Source organism: Balaenoptera borealis (genome assembly GCF_965194805.1).
Source record: "Balaenoptera borealis genome assembly, chromosome: 7".
Lineage (NCBI taxonomy): Eukaryota > Metazoa > Chordata > Mammalia > Artiodactyla > Balaenopteridae > Balaenoptera > Balaenoptera borealis.
The window spans coordinates 24,087,954-24,103,356 of NC_138864.1; the positions used below are offsets into that span (position 1 = coordinate 24,087,954).

The 15,403-nt window shown below is 37.2% G+C and overlaps 2 protein-coding genes across 8 annotated transcripts in view; one reads left to right on the forward strand and one right to left on the reverse strand.

Annotated features, from left to right (window-relative positions):
• The window catches only part of FBXL13 (F-box and leucine rich repeat protein 13), a 192,116-nt gene that overhangs the window by 66,240 nt on the left and 110,473 nt on the right, over positions 1–15,403 (forward strand). Inside the window, exon 9 of the mRNA XM_082399421.1 lies at positions 1,854–1,986. Within this exon, the coding sequence (XP_082255547.1) occupies positions 1,854–1,986 (133 nt within the window). The remainder of the gene's footprint in view (positions 1–1,853; positions 1,987–15,403) is intronic.
• LRRC17 (leucine rich repeat containing 17) overlaps positions 1–15,403 on the reverse strand; it is a 170,871-nt gene that overhangs the window by 61,466 nt on the left and 94,002 nt on the right. For 3 of the 7 annotated variants that reach the window (XM_082399399.1, XM_082399397.1, XM_082399398.1), the window contains exons 3-4: positions 11,519–11,674; positions 7,354–8,196 (exon numbers count right to left, since the gene is read on the reverse strand). In XM_082399399.1, coding sequence (XP_082255525.1) covers positions 7,799–8,196; positions 11,519–11,674 — 554 coding nt within the window. In that variant the 3' untranslated portion in view covers positions 7,354–7,798. The other 4 variants (XM_082399401.1, XM_082399400.1, XM_082399402.1 and 1 more) reach the window with 3 other exon arrangements.

Here is a 15,403-nt window from a genome sequence, read left to right on the forward strand (position 1 = left end):
TTGCACTATTTTTGTACTATTCTCATAAACTAGAACAAGCTTATATTTTTCATTCCAAAGAGACATTGGGTGGTAGGTCTTAGCCAACAACAGAATAAGCATGTGTTATCCCTGATGACCTTTCTTTTCTTTTTCTTGGAAAATTGCTTTAATCTTAACAACTGTGATCATTTATGCCATCAACAAATGTTGGAGTGGTAACATTTTCCTTGTCGCCTAAGTCCAGTAAATAGCTGGCTTCACCACCCCTCCTTAGTTGCTATTGATTGGAGGACAAATGATATCATGTGCTCAGACTGACCCATGAATAGGTGGTCGGGGCCATTCTGCAGAAACTTTGACAAAGAAACTACGAGGAGTTGACAAGGTACAGGGAATCTAGCTCCATAAGTCAACTCAGAATCTTTACATCTCATCAGAACACCATCCCATTCTTGGCTATACTGCTCTACTCTCACCTTATGCAGCAATGGCAATAAGAAAATGTGCTTCTGTCTTAGTTAACCCCTCTTAGCTACCAAATTTAGTATTCCTGTCTTAGATGTATTTTTAGTTGAAGGCAGTGATTCTTAAGCTTTAGAATGCATTAGAATCATCTGAAGGGATTGTTAAAACAGATTGATGGTTGCCACCCCCAGAGTTTCTGACTTAGTAGGTCTGGGCTGGGGCTTGAGAATTTGCATTTCCAACAAGTTCCTGGGTGATGCTGATGCTACTGGTCCCAGGACCACACTAAGAACCACTGATTTAAAGTAATAAATCTCTTACTTATGTGACAGATTAGGTGTTACCTTTTCCTTTGGAAAAGCAATAAAGAAGAAAAATAAATAAATCCAAATGATCTGGAAGAGAAAGAACATGTACAATATTAAAATCAGGACAAATCTTGCAGAAAACTGGCAGAAAAAGCCAGCACTTCTGCCAAGACTTCATTGGGTAAAGATGAAGAAAATATGAGCATATGGCAGTGAAGAACAAAGCCAGGATAGGAAGTTAAGCTGCTTTATGTTCAGCAAATTTCTCTTTCCTCAATTATGCGTTGTCCTTCATTTGCAGTTATTTTTTCCTTTATTTGTGAGTGCTCAAATGTGGCGCAACTATAACAAACATTTTAGCACAAAGAATAGTTTTGTTCAGAAGGCAATGAGAAAGTGGATGTTCATATACCTAACCTTTTAGCTGAAAGATAGTATTAATACTATGTTATTGTTATCAACTATACTTCAATTTAAAAAATACTCTGTTATTGTTTATCAACCAGCCCTGGCCATTTGGAGCTCACATAAACCTCTGTGATCTTCAATTTTACATATAATCAGCCAGGTACACTCAGGTCATCTTTCCTTTTCTCTAGAACTACCCCCTCCAAATTATGAGTTATGAAAAGGCCAGTATAGACCACACACTCTAAATTGTCTTTCCCATAGTCAAGGACTCAATGTATAGTTTGTGCTCATGAAAAAAGCAGGCACACATTAATGATGAACCCAGGAGGGTTCACTGACATTGAAGAAGGGGGAAGCCTTGGGGCTCACCTGGAATTATAGGGGGGCATCCAGGCCACTCTAAGACAGTTGACTCTGTTGAGGGGTGGATGTGAGACCCCTGCCCTCCCAGCTGTCAACCTGGACTGGACATTTGGAATCTGTTTTTAATTAAACCTAGGAATGACCGTGAAAAAAAAAATCTATTTGTAATTAAGCCTGGGAATGACCACAAAAAACCCAAACAAAAAAAAAAATTGAGTGGTGAGATGAAGAAATTTCAGTTCTCTGATGCTTTAAAAATATTTTAAAAGTTTTACATGCAAAAGATCTCTCTCATTTCTTAATGTTTTTGTTTATCCTTTTTAGATTGATTTTTCCGCAGTAAAAAATATAATCACAGATAAACACATAGTGTCTACTTTGCAAAGGTGGCGTCTAAATGTGCTTTGCTTGAATTTTCGTGGTTGTGTTCTCCGATTGAAAACTTTGAGATCTGTCAGTAAGTATGTTCATTACAACTGTTTGTCTTGCTTTCTTGTATTTTAAAATGGAAACTTCAATTACCGCCTTAGGCCATAAGAATGCCTACTAAAACTATTTAAAAGTCCTATAATATAGTCAGCTCTTGCTGGATTGTATGCCCTGGGAGTTGGTCCTTTGGTCATTCTTATTGACTGCTTTTTTTTTTTTTTTGTCTAACATTTTTCTATCTATATGTCATTAGTTTATCCACTAAAAAAGTACAATATAAGAACTTCTCATTAAAGAAATTCTAACAATAGACAGTAGAAGCAGAAATCTACCTTCACCTCCCTCAAACCCATTCACTTACCCCATGGTACTCAACATTATCAGTCTTTGTTTTTCTAAAATACATTTATGTATTTGTGATTAAAAATACACAATTTTAATTTTTAACATTAAAGGGATCATACTGTCTTATATTTTCTATTATGTCTTGGAAATCTTTTCATGTCAGTACATATAGAACTACTAAATTATTTTCCCATACTATGGCTATACTGTAACTTATTTAACTTTCTTCCTATTGATGGACATTGAGGTTATTTTCAGTTTTTTCCAAGCTGTTTTGTGAAGTCTGTATTTAATTGTCTTAGTTCAGGCTGCTATAATAAAGTTCCATTTTGGCTGGGTGGCTTATAAACCATAAAAACTTATTTCTCATAGTTCTAGAGGCTGGAAGTCCAAGATCAGGGTGCCAACGTGGTTGGGCTCTAGTGAGGGCCCTGTTCTGGGTCGTGGACTTCCGTCTTCTCCCTGTATCCTCACATGGTAGAGCGCAGAAGAGAGAGCTCTCTGGAATACCTTGTGTAAGGGCACTAATCCTATTCATGAGAGTTCCACCTTAATTACATCCCAAAGGTCCCACCTCCTAATACCATCACATTGGGGGTTAGGATTCCAACATATGAATATTGGGGGTTAGGATTCCAACATATGAATTTTGGGGGGACACATTCAGCCCATTGCATTAACGCATATGTCCTTTGAGGTACATTTTTAAGTTTCCATGTGTATTTCTGGAAATGAGAGAAAAAATAGATTTCAAAAAGTATACGTCCATGTTGACTTCAGATAATGAGAAAGAATGCCATTAACACATGTAAATATCAACAGGGATGAGTCTAAAGATATTAATGGGCAAAAGCAAGTTGCAGAATGATATACATAATCTAATACCATTTGTATACAACGTTTCAATGTGTAAAATAATACCATATACTTTATATTTGGAAATAATTTCAATACTATATATTCAAGGGCAGTCATACATACACACACACACAGTAAAATATAAAAAGCATGCATGGGAATCAAAAACCCCAAATGCAAGATAGTGGTTACCTCTGAGGTGGAGAGAGTTGAATGAAATGGGGAAGAGGTTCACAAGGGGTTTCAACTGTTATCTGTAATATTTTTTTAATTGAAAAAGAAAAAATACAAAATGGAATAATTCTAATTGGTTATTGCTGGTGCTGAAGAAAGCAGTAGTTTTATATATGATGTTATTTTACCTGATCACGTATTAAACTATCTTCTTGGTTTTAATAGTTTGTTGGTTGAATCTTTTAGGTTTTCTAGGTACACTATCATGTCATCTGGAAATACTAACAGTTTTATTTCCATTCATTTCTATTATATCTTTTACTTCTTTTTTTTCAGTAGCAAGGATATGCAGCCATTTTGTCTTGTTCTTGAGTCCTTTTCTCATATTTTTAATGAGAATGGTGTTAATATTATTATATCTTTTAATTTCTGGGACACACCCTTCATAAAGATATCATGCTGCTCCGCCTTTTACAGCAGCCATCTTATGCATGTTCCTCATTCAATCTGGTCATGTCTGCCTTTGGATTTTTAGGAACTATTAATTTCTGATCCACCAAGACCATTCCTTTTTGTTTTCCAAGGATATTGTAGATTAAAAATCATTTATTTCTTGTAATTTGGGTAGGAGAGGAAAACTGAAACATGTGCTTAGTCTGCCATCTTAAACCAATTTGTTACTTTTTTCTTCTTTTGCTCTCTTTCCTTGTGATTTGGTGACTATCGTTAGTGTTTTGTTTGGATTTTTTTCTCTTTTTGTGTGTGTGTATCTATTATAAATTTTTGGTTTGTGGTTACCATGAGGTGTATATACAGCAATCTTTATACATATTTGATTATTTTAAGTTCCTAATCTCTTAAGTTTGAATACATTTTAACAACCCTGCATTTTTACTCCCCCCAAGTTTGTTTTTGACATCATAGTTTACATCTTTTGTTTCGTGCATCTCTTAACTACTTATTGTTGATATAGATGATTTTACTACTTTTGTCTTTTAAACTTCCTACTAGCTTTATAAGTGGTTGATGTGCTACCTTTACTGTATATTTGCCTTTACCGATGAGATATTTTTCCTTTTGTAATTTTCATATTTCTAGTTGTGGCCTTTTCTTTTCCACTTAGTGAAGTCCCTTTAACATTTCTTGTAAACCCAGTTTCTTTCAGCTTTTGCTTGTCTACAAAACTCTTGATCTTTTCTTTGAATCTGAATGATAGCCTTGAGTAGATTATTCTTTTGCCTTTTATCATATTAAAAATATCATGCCACTCCCTTCTGGCGTGCAGAGTTTCTGCTGAAAAGGCGGCTGATGGTCTTATGGGAGTTCCCTTGTTACACTGTTGACTGATACATATTACATCATATACATATTACATCATTCACCAACACTCCACCTCCTGCAGAAAGAAGCCCCAACATCTCACAGAATTTAGGCAAGTAGATTCTCATTACTGAATTGCTTCTATTTGCTAGAGCAGGAGACTTGTTCAGATTTCTCAGAAACAGACGTTAATTGATCCAGGGCATAAACTCCAGAGGAGGGGATGGTTAGTAAATGAATAATCTGAACTGTTTAATGTTAAATATCTTTCCCAAATAATCAAGAATTAGGTCAGAGCTGACTCAGGCTTAGGACTCAGGAGAACTCAGCTTGTAGTAAATCTTATTTACTTCAGAAAAATCAAAGAATCTTAGAACTAGTTGAAAAAAAACCACACTTGGGTATTTGGACAAAAACTCAAGTGACATTTAAACATATATGTTCAAATACGCAGATCTCAGGATTGTATTATTTTTGACTACCATAAAATATACTTTAAAAAAAATCTCTTGAATTTCATCACCTCTTGGACAGAAGGAAGTTGCAAAGGCAAGTTATTAATCAATCAAGTATGAAATTGGCAGAAAGGGTGGATATATGTATATGTATAACTGATTCACTTTGCTATACAGCAGAAACGAATGTAACATTATAAATCAACTATATTCCAATACAAATTAATTAAAAAAAGAAATTAGCAGAAGAGGAGGTATCTAATTATTAATTCCATCACTGATCAACTATGCTTCCCTGAAAAAATATAAACTCTGATACAAAAAGAGAGCAAATTTTAAGCTTTTAAAAATGTATTTAAATTTTGGCCCTGGGAGATATTAGCAATTCTAAATGACTTACTTTTGGATGGTCGGGATCAATTTCTATCATGATGTGTTCCAGAGCTTTATTTTCAAATAGATCCCTGGGAATGATCCTGAATATAAAAATAAACCAATAAAATTCCCAGCTAGCCTCCAAAAATTAAACCAGAGAGTAACTTGAGTCCTTTCTCTGAATCAGATTTAATGCCCTTATTTCTTTCCAGAACCCTTACATTCCCACTGTGTGCCTCTGTCTTCCACTGAGGTCCCACCTGGCTTTCTCCACCATCAAATCTTGGATGTTTTCTTTAATATTCCACTCTGAGTGCTCATCAACAATAAGTGAATTTATTACATCTCTCTGGTAACACTTCAAATTTAACAGCTACCTTCAATACCTCATGTTGAACAATGTGAGAATCTGCATTGAGAACCAGTATTTCTAAGTCTCCACCCTGACCCAAACCATTGATAAAATGCGCATAGCGGTTAGAACCTTACAATCCAGCGTCATTTCCTGAACCACCAGCTCCAGCAATTGTTCCAGCTTCCCACTCTCTTGGTTTCCCATACATATTAATAGAATTAACTGACTTGACCCAAAGATTATCGCCCGCCATCATAGGTGTTTCAGGAGAAAAAGCACCTACTATTCTTTTAGTGTCTGTTTCTGGAAGTTCTGATGTGAGGCAGCCATGACTAAAGGTAACGTTTAGAGTGCTCTGTAGCCTTGCACAGTAGAAAGGACTTAGGTGGACCTGAATCCAGGCTCTGCCACCTGCCAGCTTTGTGGCTCTATCCAAGTTACCTACATTCTAAGCCTTGGATTCCTCATCTAGAAAAGGCAGATAATATTATGTACCTCAGAGGGATCTTGTGAGAATCAGAAATAGAATACGTGAAGCTCTTAGCACAGTGTCTGGCTTCTAATAGGTGTTTAAGAAATGTTCAAGGGAATTCCCTGGAGGACCAGTGGTTAGGACTTGGTGCTTTCACTGCTGTGGCCTGGGTTCAATCCCTGGTTGTGGAACTAAGATCCTGCAAGCCGCGTGGTGCAGCCAAAAAAAAAAAAAGAAATGCTCAATACTATTTGTTATTTACCATGTTCTATACTTTGGAAATTTGTACAAGTATCAGATAAGACCAGTTGCTAAGCTTTGTATGAATACCTTGATATAAGAAATGGAAATATATTCAACTCAGTGAAAAGAAAATCTGCATAAAAAGGAAAAAGTGGTATTTCTAATGATATGTACATATTTCTTTTCATTTTATTTTTCTAATAGTACAGTACTATCAAAATACAAACTGATGGGGTCAGTCTCCAGACACTTCCTCTCTTTCTGGTGATTGTTTCTCCAGGTGATCTAATTTTAACCTGTGACGCAAATCATGGGGCTTCTCTTGGGTACCACCTCTGCCCTCAGTTGCTTCTGATATCACTTCCTTTTTTGTTTGCTTCTTTTTCATCCCAAATCCTGACCCTGAATCCTAATTTCATCCTGTTTCATGTTCCTTGACATATTAGCTTAGCAGGAAGGGCTCTCAGATCCTTCCCACTAACAGGTAGCTTCCTAGTCTGAACTCTTAAAAAACCAGTGCTGTTTCCACATTTACTAGTGTTTATACCTGTTCAGAGCTCATGTTCACATCATCTACAACTGCTTCTGAGAGTCCCATCTTCTGAGCGGTCTCTAATATAATTCTCAGATTCTTGGCTTATTGCCTGTGGCAATTCTCCTTCAGGTCTAGCTTGACAGTTTTTTGCAAGGATCAGTGAAAAGTAGTTGAGAATTTGGGTTTACCAGGACCTCATTTTGGAGTGCACAGGAATCGGAAATGGAAATTTATTCAATGCATAAGCTGACTTACTGAAAAAAAAAGTTGGGGGGCAGAGGGGAGAGAATTACATTTTATTATTACTAAGCATTTGTATCTCTTCATTTTGATCATCTTTAGGTATGTACAAGCAGCTCTCGAAAAGCATGTAAAAATGAACCAGGTTTTTTTTTCATTTTCAAAAAGCAGTAAAAACATTTACACAGAACATTATGACCTTCTAACGCCATCATTAGGACCCAACTCCTGCAGGTTACCAGTGTGGAATCATCATCAAAAGCTGTTCTGCAAACAGGCAGGCAAGCAGGATGAGAGTATTCCCTTGATTACTATACTGTCACAACAATAATAATAATTAAGGGAACCTTCCTTTAGCTGGGCAACCCTGCATAAATAGGTAAAACAGTTAATCAAAATGTAAACATGCGGTTTTCCAACACCAGCTTAGCAAATACAAAATTAGCTGCAACCAGAACAATTTCTAAGTTATCCCACAATAGTGATTCTTACACTTTGTTTCTTTGCCGTGTGATCCTTATGTATTTTTTCCCACTCATCATCTTCTGTATCCTGGTCAAATGTTTCAGGGTGTGCTGGTAATTTGTCTTTGGGGCATTCGTCGTAGTAACTCCGAACATATTTTCCCACAAACCACCCTTTGTATTCTTTGGGCATTTTGCACTCCAGGCCATTATAGTGCACGTTGTAGTGATGCATTAACCAGTAGTAGAGGTAGTGGATGTTGTAGTCACATGTCCAAGGGTTATCTCTGAGCCACAAGAGTTTCAAAAAATACAAGTCTTCTAATACTCCATAGTCAAAGTTTTGCAGACTGTTGTTTGATAAATCTAACTCTTCTAAATGTGTGAGTCCTAAAAAAGCAGCTAGAAACAGAAAATATTTATTAAACCAATGAGTAATTGGGTTAAGTGCACTGTATAAGGATAAATTTAAATTAAAAATAAGAGAGTTAATTCTCTCTATTGAAAATAAAGGAAAAGATTTCCCTCCCCTCCTTTTTCTCAGAGTTCTTACTTTAGAAGACTTGCAAGTACTTTCTCTTCTCTTTGAAATGTGTACATATCCTTTAGAAGACTAAAGAGGCCTTTTTCAGCTTTATGAGGATCGTCCTTCTTAAGAACCTGGGAGCCATCTCTTTGAAACGGAAACATCAAGGGAGATAACACCTGTCTCCCAGTTTCTGTGGGAGGGTAGGAGCCTTCTTCCAAGTCACAAAATTATCTCTTGCCATAAAGATAGAAGTTTGTTTTCCGCTTGATAAAGCCAATTAGCTAACACAGATGCCAACTCACTTGCGAGTAAGGTTAGAATGAACAATGTTTGACAAACGGTGCTGTCAAGTCTTCTTACTTAAGAACTAGTTATCGTTTATCCTGAAAACACGTATGTATTAGGTTGTATCTGCTTGGCTATACAAAGGGTGAGATTTCTTTCTGTCTCTGCAATCTCTTAGCAGATTGCCTGTGATGTACATCACATTCTGGTTTAATGCTTATTCAATAATAAAAGAATCTTCTTTCTCTACTACCTTTGTGGAGAAGATTTCTGTGTTGGGTGAAGACTTCGGTTTTAATTATATTTCCCTAACAGTATACGTGTCTAAACGCAAAATTCTGAAATATGTTTTTACTCAGACAAAGCTTTCCCCTTGATTAAACTGACTAGAATACAATATTTTATTCGAAAAATCAGTTTTAAGTTAGCTTTCTAAAAATGTACTTTGTGCTCATGTGCATTTTTTAATACTCACTGGAAAGATGCCACAAAAAAGGCATGAATTAGGAAAATATCTCAAATGTAAGACATAAGTGCATAAAAAATGAGAAACGTGTTTGAGGGTGATTTGACAGCTCTCTGGGATATAACTCTGAAAATGCCTAGAAAATAGCCATTTCCCAGTTTCCTTCCCAGGGAGAAGGAATTATATTCTTGTATTGTCCAAAACCAAAAAAATTTTTATCAGCATTTTGAAGACATCTGGTTGTATTTTGGCAAGCTATGGTAGCTATCAGCTTTGAATCCATATGTATTTAATTCTGCTGGAGGGTGGATAATTAAAACAAATATCAAACACATAACACAAAATAATACAACAAAAAGCTTTTTTTTCCCCTCTGAGAGTAAAGAAATCTAAACCTATATTATCCCTACTTCAGTTGATGTAAACTGACCAGGTACTCTAGAATTTACAGGTCAATGCTGATTTCAAATATTTTGTTTCTGTTTCAAACATTTTCTCATTGCTCTTTTAAAATACTCTCGTTAGAGCATACAGTGCCCTTATTTTGATTTTGAAAAATATGCTCTCAAACTAATACCATTAACTATTTTCATATCATTTGTCCTCAGACAAAACCTTTAATTCCCCCTAAAAGAAGTCTATTTTGGTGCAAAGCAATGACTTGGGTCATTGGGAGAGGGGAGCAGGTGGCTGGGGAGGAGCAAAAGGTCAGCCCTTGCAATGATACTTCTGAAGACACTGCATTTTAAAAAATTTGCTAACATTTTGTGAGTTAATGATCTCACAATTTTCTTTTTTTTTTTTTTTAATTTATTTATTTATTTTTGGCTGCGTTGGGTCTTTGTTGCTGCATGCGGGCGAGCGGGGGGAAATTAGACACTTGCCCAGGGACCCGAGACAGGCATGCTTGTCTTGTAGTTCTTTGGTTCTCATTGAGCAAAAGAGGATCTCCACCTCCAGATTCTTCACCCTGTGGCCTGGCTTTGTGGAGACCGGCTACCAGTGACTGACCTGCACACTAATACAATGATCGCTTCGTTTGGGAGAAGAGTATCTCTATCGTATTCTTATTCACTGTAAAATGAAAATTGCTTTTGATCTCAAAATTTGAAGATACTCCCAAGTTTACACTATCTGTACAGGCTAAGGTATGAGTGTAGCATATTGCTGTTCCTTTGAAAATTTTTAAAAATTATGATTTCTTAATATTTAAAAATGTTATTAATACTAAAATATGCCTTGGTAGCTCTAGAATATTCATTTTCGGTTTTTACTTCTACAATGTTAAAATCCTAATGTTCTGTTAATGGTATTAAATTACCTTTAAGAAAACAAGAAACAATTGTACTCAAAATGTTTATGACATTAACACTGCACTATTAATAGCAATAATACACATTTTTAAAGACAGAGCTTTTCAAATTGTGAAGGCACAAATATTATGTACATTACAAATCTGATCAACATTGTAGTAATTCTCAGTTCTTTCTAAAATTCAGTGTGTTAACTTACCATGCTCATTTTTGTCAGAGGCTTTGCTTAGCAAATGGAGAAGAGATTTGAAGGATGGAAAAGAGAATTGATCTTGATCTAGGATTAGATAAAATCCATCTGGCTCTAGTTTGAGCACATATTATCTTAATTTATGAGCACACTAGATCTTAATTTTATGAGCTTAATTTATTCTGCTTAGCAGATTGTTTCAAATTTACTTTAAACAAGTTAAAGTCTTACTTTAAATAAGTTTGGACTTAATGAAAAGCAAAGAAAATGCCAGATCTGAATTTCCTTTTAAAAATCACAACATGTTTAGCATATTATTGACCACTAGCCACATACCCTATTTTTTTTTTTTTTTTTTTTTTTTTTGGCTTCTTTGGGTCTTCATTGCTGCGTGCGGGCTTTCTTTAGTTGTGGTGAGCCGGGGCTACTCTTTGTTGTGGTACGTGGGCTTCTCATTGTGGTGCCTTCTCTTGTTGCGGAGCATGGGCCCTAGGTGCGCAGGCTACAGTAGTCGTGGCGTGTGGGCTCTAGGGCACAGGCTCAGTAGCTGTGGTGCAGGGGCTTAGTTGCTCCGTGGCACGTGGGATCTTCCTGGACCAGGGCTCAAACCCGTGTCCCCTACATTGGCAGGCGGATTCTTAAGCACTGCGCCACCAGGAAAGCCCTAGCCATACACTCTTATTTTTAAAATACATTCTACAAAACACTTCTTTTATTTGGACCAACTGAATAACTGTTGCTTATTACATACTTCATAAAGCAACAGTTTGGCAAATATTTCTGAGTGCCAAGCAAGTTCTACTATAAGCATCATGTTTAATTTAAATTCAAACTTCTTACTAGTTTTTTAAAAACTAAATTGTATTTACTATAAATGTTGCCATAACAAAAAAACAGAGAACACATGTCACCTGTTTAAAAGGCTATTCTGTGGAACTCACCGGGATCTATGAATTGAATGCCGTTGCTGCTGAGGTTTAATTTCTTTAGCTCATGAGCATCTTCAAACTCCTTGGGTCGAAGTTGGTTGATTTTGTTGTGTGACAAGTCAAGTTTAACAACGTCTGGAGGGATGTTGTTTGGAACTTTCTTCAACTCTGGAAAAAATAAAAATGTTCAGGTTATCAAGCTCTCCTCTTGCCCCCATTTGCTCTCTCACTCTTATCCCTGTGTGACTGAGGAGTCAGCTCTTGAATCCCATCTAAAGCCGAAGAACATTACTATATGAACAAGCCTCAGGATATGCTAAATTCCACCAAAGCCCAGCGAACCAAGTGCATCGCACTTAGAGGAGCAGATATCACTCCCTGCTGAACTGTTCTGAGAAACTTCCTAGAGGCGGCAAGAAATCAAGAGCACGACAGCAGGCAGTGAAGCTCAGCTGGCTGGGCATCAGGCGGGGTGGGTGGGGGTGGGTGGGGTGGGGGATCAAGCCTGGCCGTCTGTTAGAATCACCTGGGATGCTCTTACAAACAGAAAACTGAAACAAAATGAAACCCACAAATCAAACCACCCTACCTGCATCCCCTCCCATTCCCTTCCCACTCCTCTGAGAGCTTTCACTATTAATTATTGCCTCTTTGTTGCATCTTCATTTTATCCCTCTCCTCAGACTCCCTCTGTCAACAAATAAGCTCGGATCTTGCCATCCTAAAAAAGAAACAAAAAGCCCTCCACCTTGATGACCGTCAGGCTGTTACCTTATTTCTCCTTTCCTTGGATGCTAAAACTGGAGAAAGAATCGTCCTCCTTTGCTCCCCCTGCTTCCTCATCACCCACTTATTCCCTGAATCCTTGTGACTTAATTTATCCTCCACCACTCCTCCCTGACTCTTCCCAAGGTACTGACTGAAGTAACTGTACTCCTCAGGAGAAACAGTAATAACAATAGTGCTGCTGCTGCTACTACTACTACAACAACTACTACTACAACAACTACAACAACTACAACAACTACAACAACTACAACAACAACTACTACTACTACTACTACTACTACTACTACTACTACTACAACTACTACTACTACTGAGACAACAATGACTACTACTACAAAAAAGCCTCTGGAAGAGGAGTCCAGTTATTTTTCATAGGTTAATAGGAAATCAAGGTTCACCTAATTTATCTCTTACTATTTATATTTGTCTTTAAATCATGCTTTAAAGTACTATAAAGTGTGTTTATTTTATATTTTAGCATAATACTTGCCCTTTCTTTTAATCTTTAGCAAAATATTCTGAAGAGGTTTTATTCAATTTTAAGTAGGGGAAGTGAAGCCTGTGAAGACAAACAAACCTGTTCAGACAAAAGAAAATTAGAAGCAACAAATAAAATGTCCAGATTAGTTCACACCCGAGAAACAGCATGACCCAAAGACTTTCTGAATAAGTAGAAATTCCTTGAACTAGGTACAGTAAGTTTATGAAAGGTGGTATCCATTTTCCATAATTCCCTTTTTGCTATAGAATAATTGACTTACTGATAATTTTTTCCAAATATTAAAAAAAAAACCCTTCTGGTATATATGATTTCTTAACTCATAGTATGTTTACTTTCATAAAGACTCAGTCTTATATCCCCCTTTCTTTTAACAGCTCAGGATCCATGGTTAATGGGATGGTATTGGTAGTTCCTTCTTTGGTATCCTTATTACTGTTAAATTTGCTTTTTCTTCTTGATGGGATCTTGGTATCTTAGTACCTATGTACAAGAACTTTTTCTAGGTGCCCTAACAAGTATTATGTGACAAGAACCCTATGAGCTAAGTACATTATCCCCATTTTACAGATGAAGAAACTGAGGCACAACTTGCCCATAGTCACACTCTAGGATTTTTTTTTTTTTTTTTAATAACACCCAGGCTCAGCGGGTATAAAGGGAAGCAGCTGACAATTTTGCTGCTGTATCTCTGCCTTGAGTGTTTGGGTTTTTTTTTTTTTTTTTTTAACATCTTTATTGGAGTGTAATTGCTTTACAATGGTGTGTTAGTTTCTGCTTTATAACAAAGTGAATCAGTTATACATACACATATGTTCCCATATCTCTTCCCTCTTACGTCTCCCTCCCTCCCACCCTCCCTATCCCACCCCTCTAGGTGGGCACAAAGCACCAAGCTGATCTCCCTGTGCTATGTGGCTGCTTCCCACTAGCTATCTATTTTACGTTTGGTACACACTCTAGGATTTAAACACAGACATGCTAGCCCCCAAAACTATGCTTCTAACCACTATGCTCTGCTGCGTATTCACGGTACCTTCCTGCTTCACTTATGCTGTTCCATCTGCTTAGAATCCTCAAGCTTGTCACGTAGGGTTAAGTGGGGATTGGGGAGCAACTGGGGTGGGGGTCAATATATTGGAATGGCCATAAGACCTTTCTGGCTCTGTATTTAAAATGACATCTCCCTGCTTTCAAGTAGGCAACAACAGCAATAATAATACCATTTCCTGCTTTTTCTCAATGGCAGTTATCAGCATCAGGCACAGCATACATCTTACTGATTTTTTTCATTTTTGCACCCTCCTTGCCATGGAAGCTTCCTGAGGGAAGTTTAGAACAGTGCCTAATATATCATAAATAAATAAGTAGTATGTGGCAGCCAGCTTCTAAAATGTCATCCAACAATCTCCTCTAGTGATATTCATGCCCTTGTATAAACTTCCCCTAAGTATGGGCTGAACCTAGTGACTTGCTTCTAATAATAGAATGCAGCAAATATGATAAGAGCTCACTTCCATAATTAGGTTATAAGAAATTGTGACTTTTGTCTGGCTAGCAGACTCTCTTTTGCTGGCTTTGGTGAAGCAAGTTGCCATTCTGGAGAGGCTCACACGGCAAGTAATTAAGGGTGGCCTCTGGCCAACAACCAGCAAGGAACTCAGGCCCTCAGTCCAACAGCCCTTGAGGAACTGAATCCTGCCAGCAGTCATATGAGCTTGGAAGAGGATACTTTTCCAGTTGAGCCTCCAGGTGAAACCACATCTTATTGCAGCCTTGTGAGAGATCCTGAAGTAGAGGATTCAGCTAACCCATGTCTGGTTTCCTGACCTACAGAAACTGTGAGATAATAAAGTGTGTTGTTTTAAGCCACAAAGTTTTGGGGTAGTTTCTTAGGCAGCAACAAAGTTATCTAACCAACATATGGGAAATAATGAGCTCATTAAATGTGTTGAGTTTAATGATTCAGGAATATTGAGCCCTCTTGTAATAAAAATGCTTTGAAAATTTGGATTGATTTTATTTCCATCCTCTGATAAGACATTGTTTTGCTTGACCTAGAGTTGTGTCTGCCAACATAAAGAAAGGTGAAAGATTTTAAGACTTGAACTTATTATAATGTTGCAACGCTGAGGTAATCCTCCCTTTAGGACCAGCAAGACCCTGACTGGAGAGCTATATTCTCTCTTGGGCACTACATGTAAACAAGGAGATGGATATCCCAGGAAAAACTGAAAACCACAGAGACACTTGAGGACAGGCAGAAGAAATAATTTCTTGACATTTAGCATTTGGAATAATTATTGAGAATGGCTGTGGCATTTTCTTAGAAGATTTTTAAAAGAGGAATAGAGTTTTATTTCAAAATACCCAGGATCCCACCTCTCCTCTCTTCCTTCACTGCTACCGCATTGGTCCAAGCCACCATCACCTCTTGTCTGGATTATCCCAATATTGTCCTAAGCCCAGGTGATCATGTTAAAACATGTGAGATCCTGTCATTTTACCAGATGGCTTGCCATCCTCCAGATGGCAGAATCCTTTAATTGCTTTCCATCTCACTATGAATAAAAGCCCAAGTCCTCACCAAGGCCCTACAAAGCCATTAA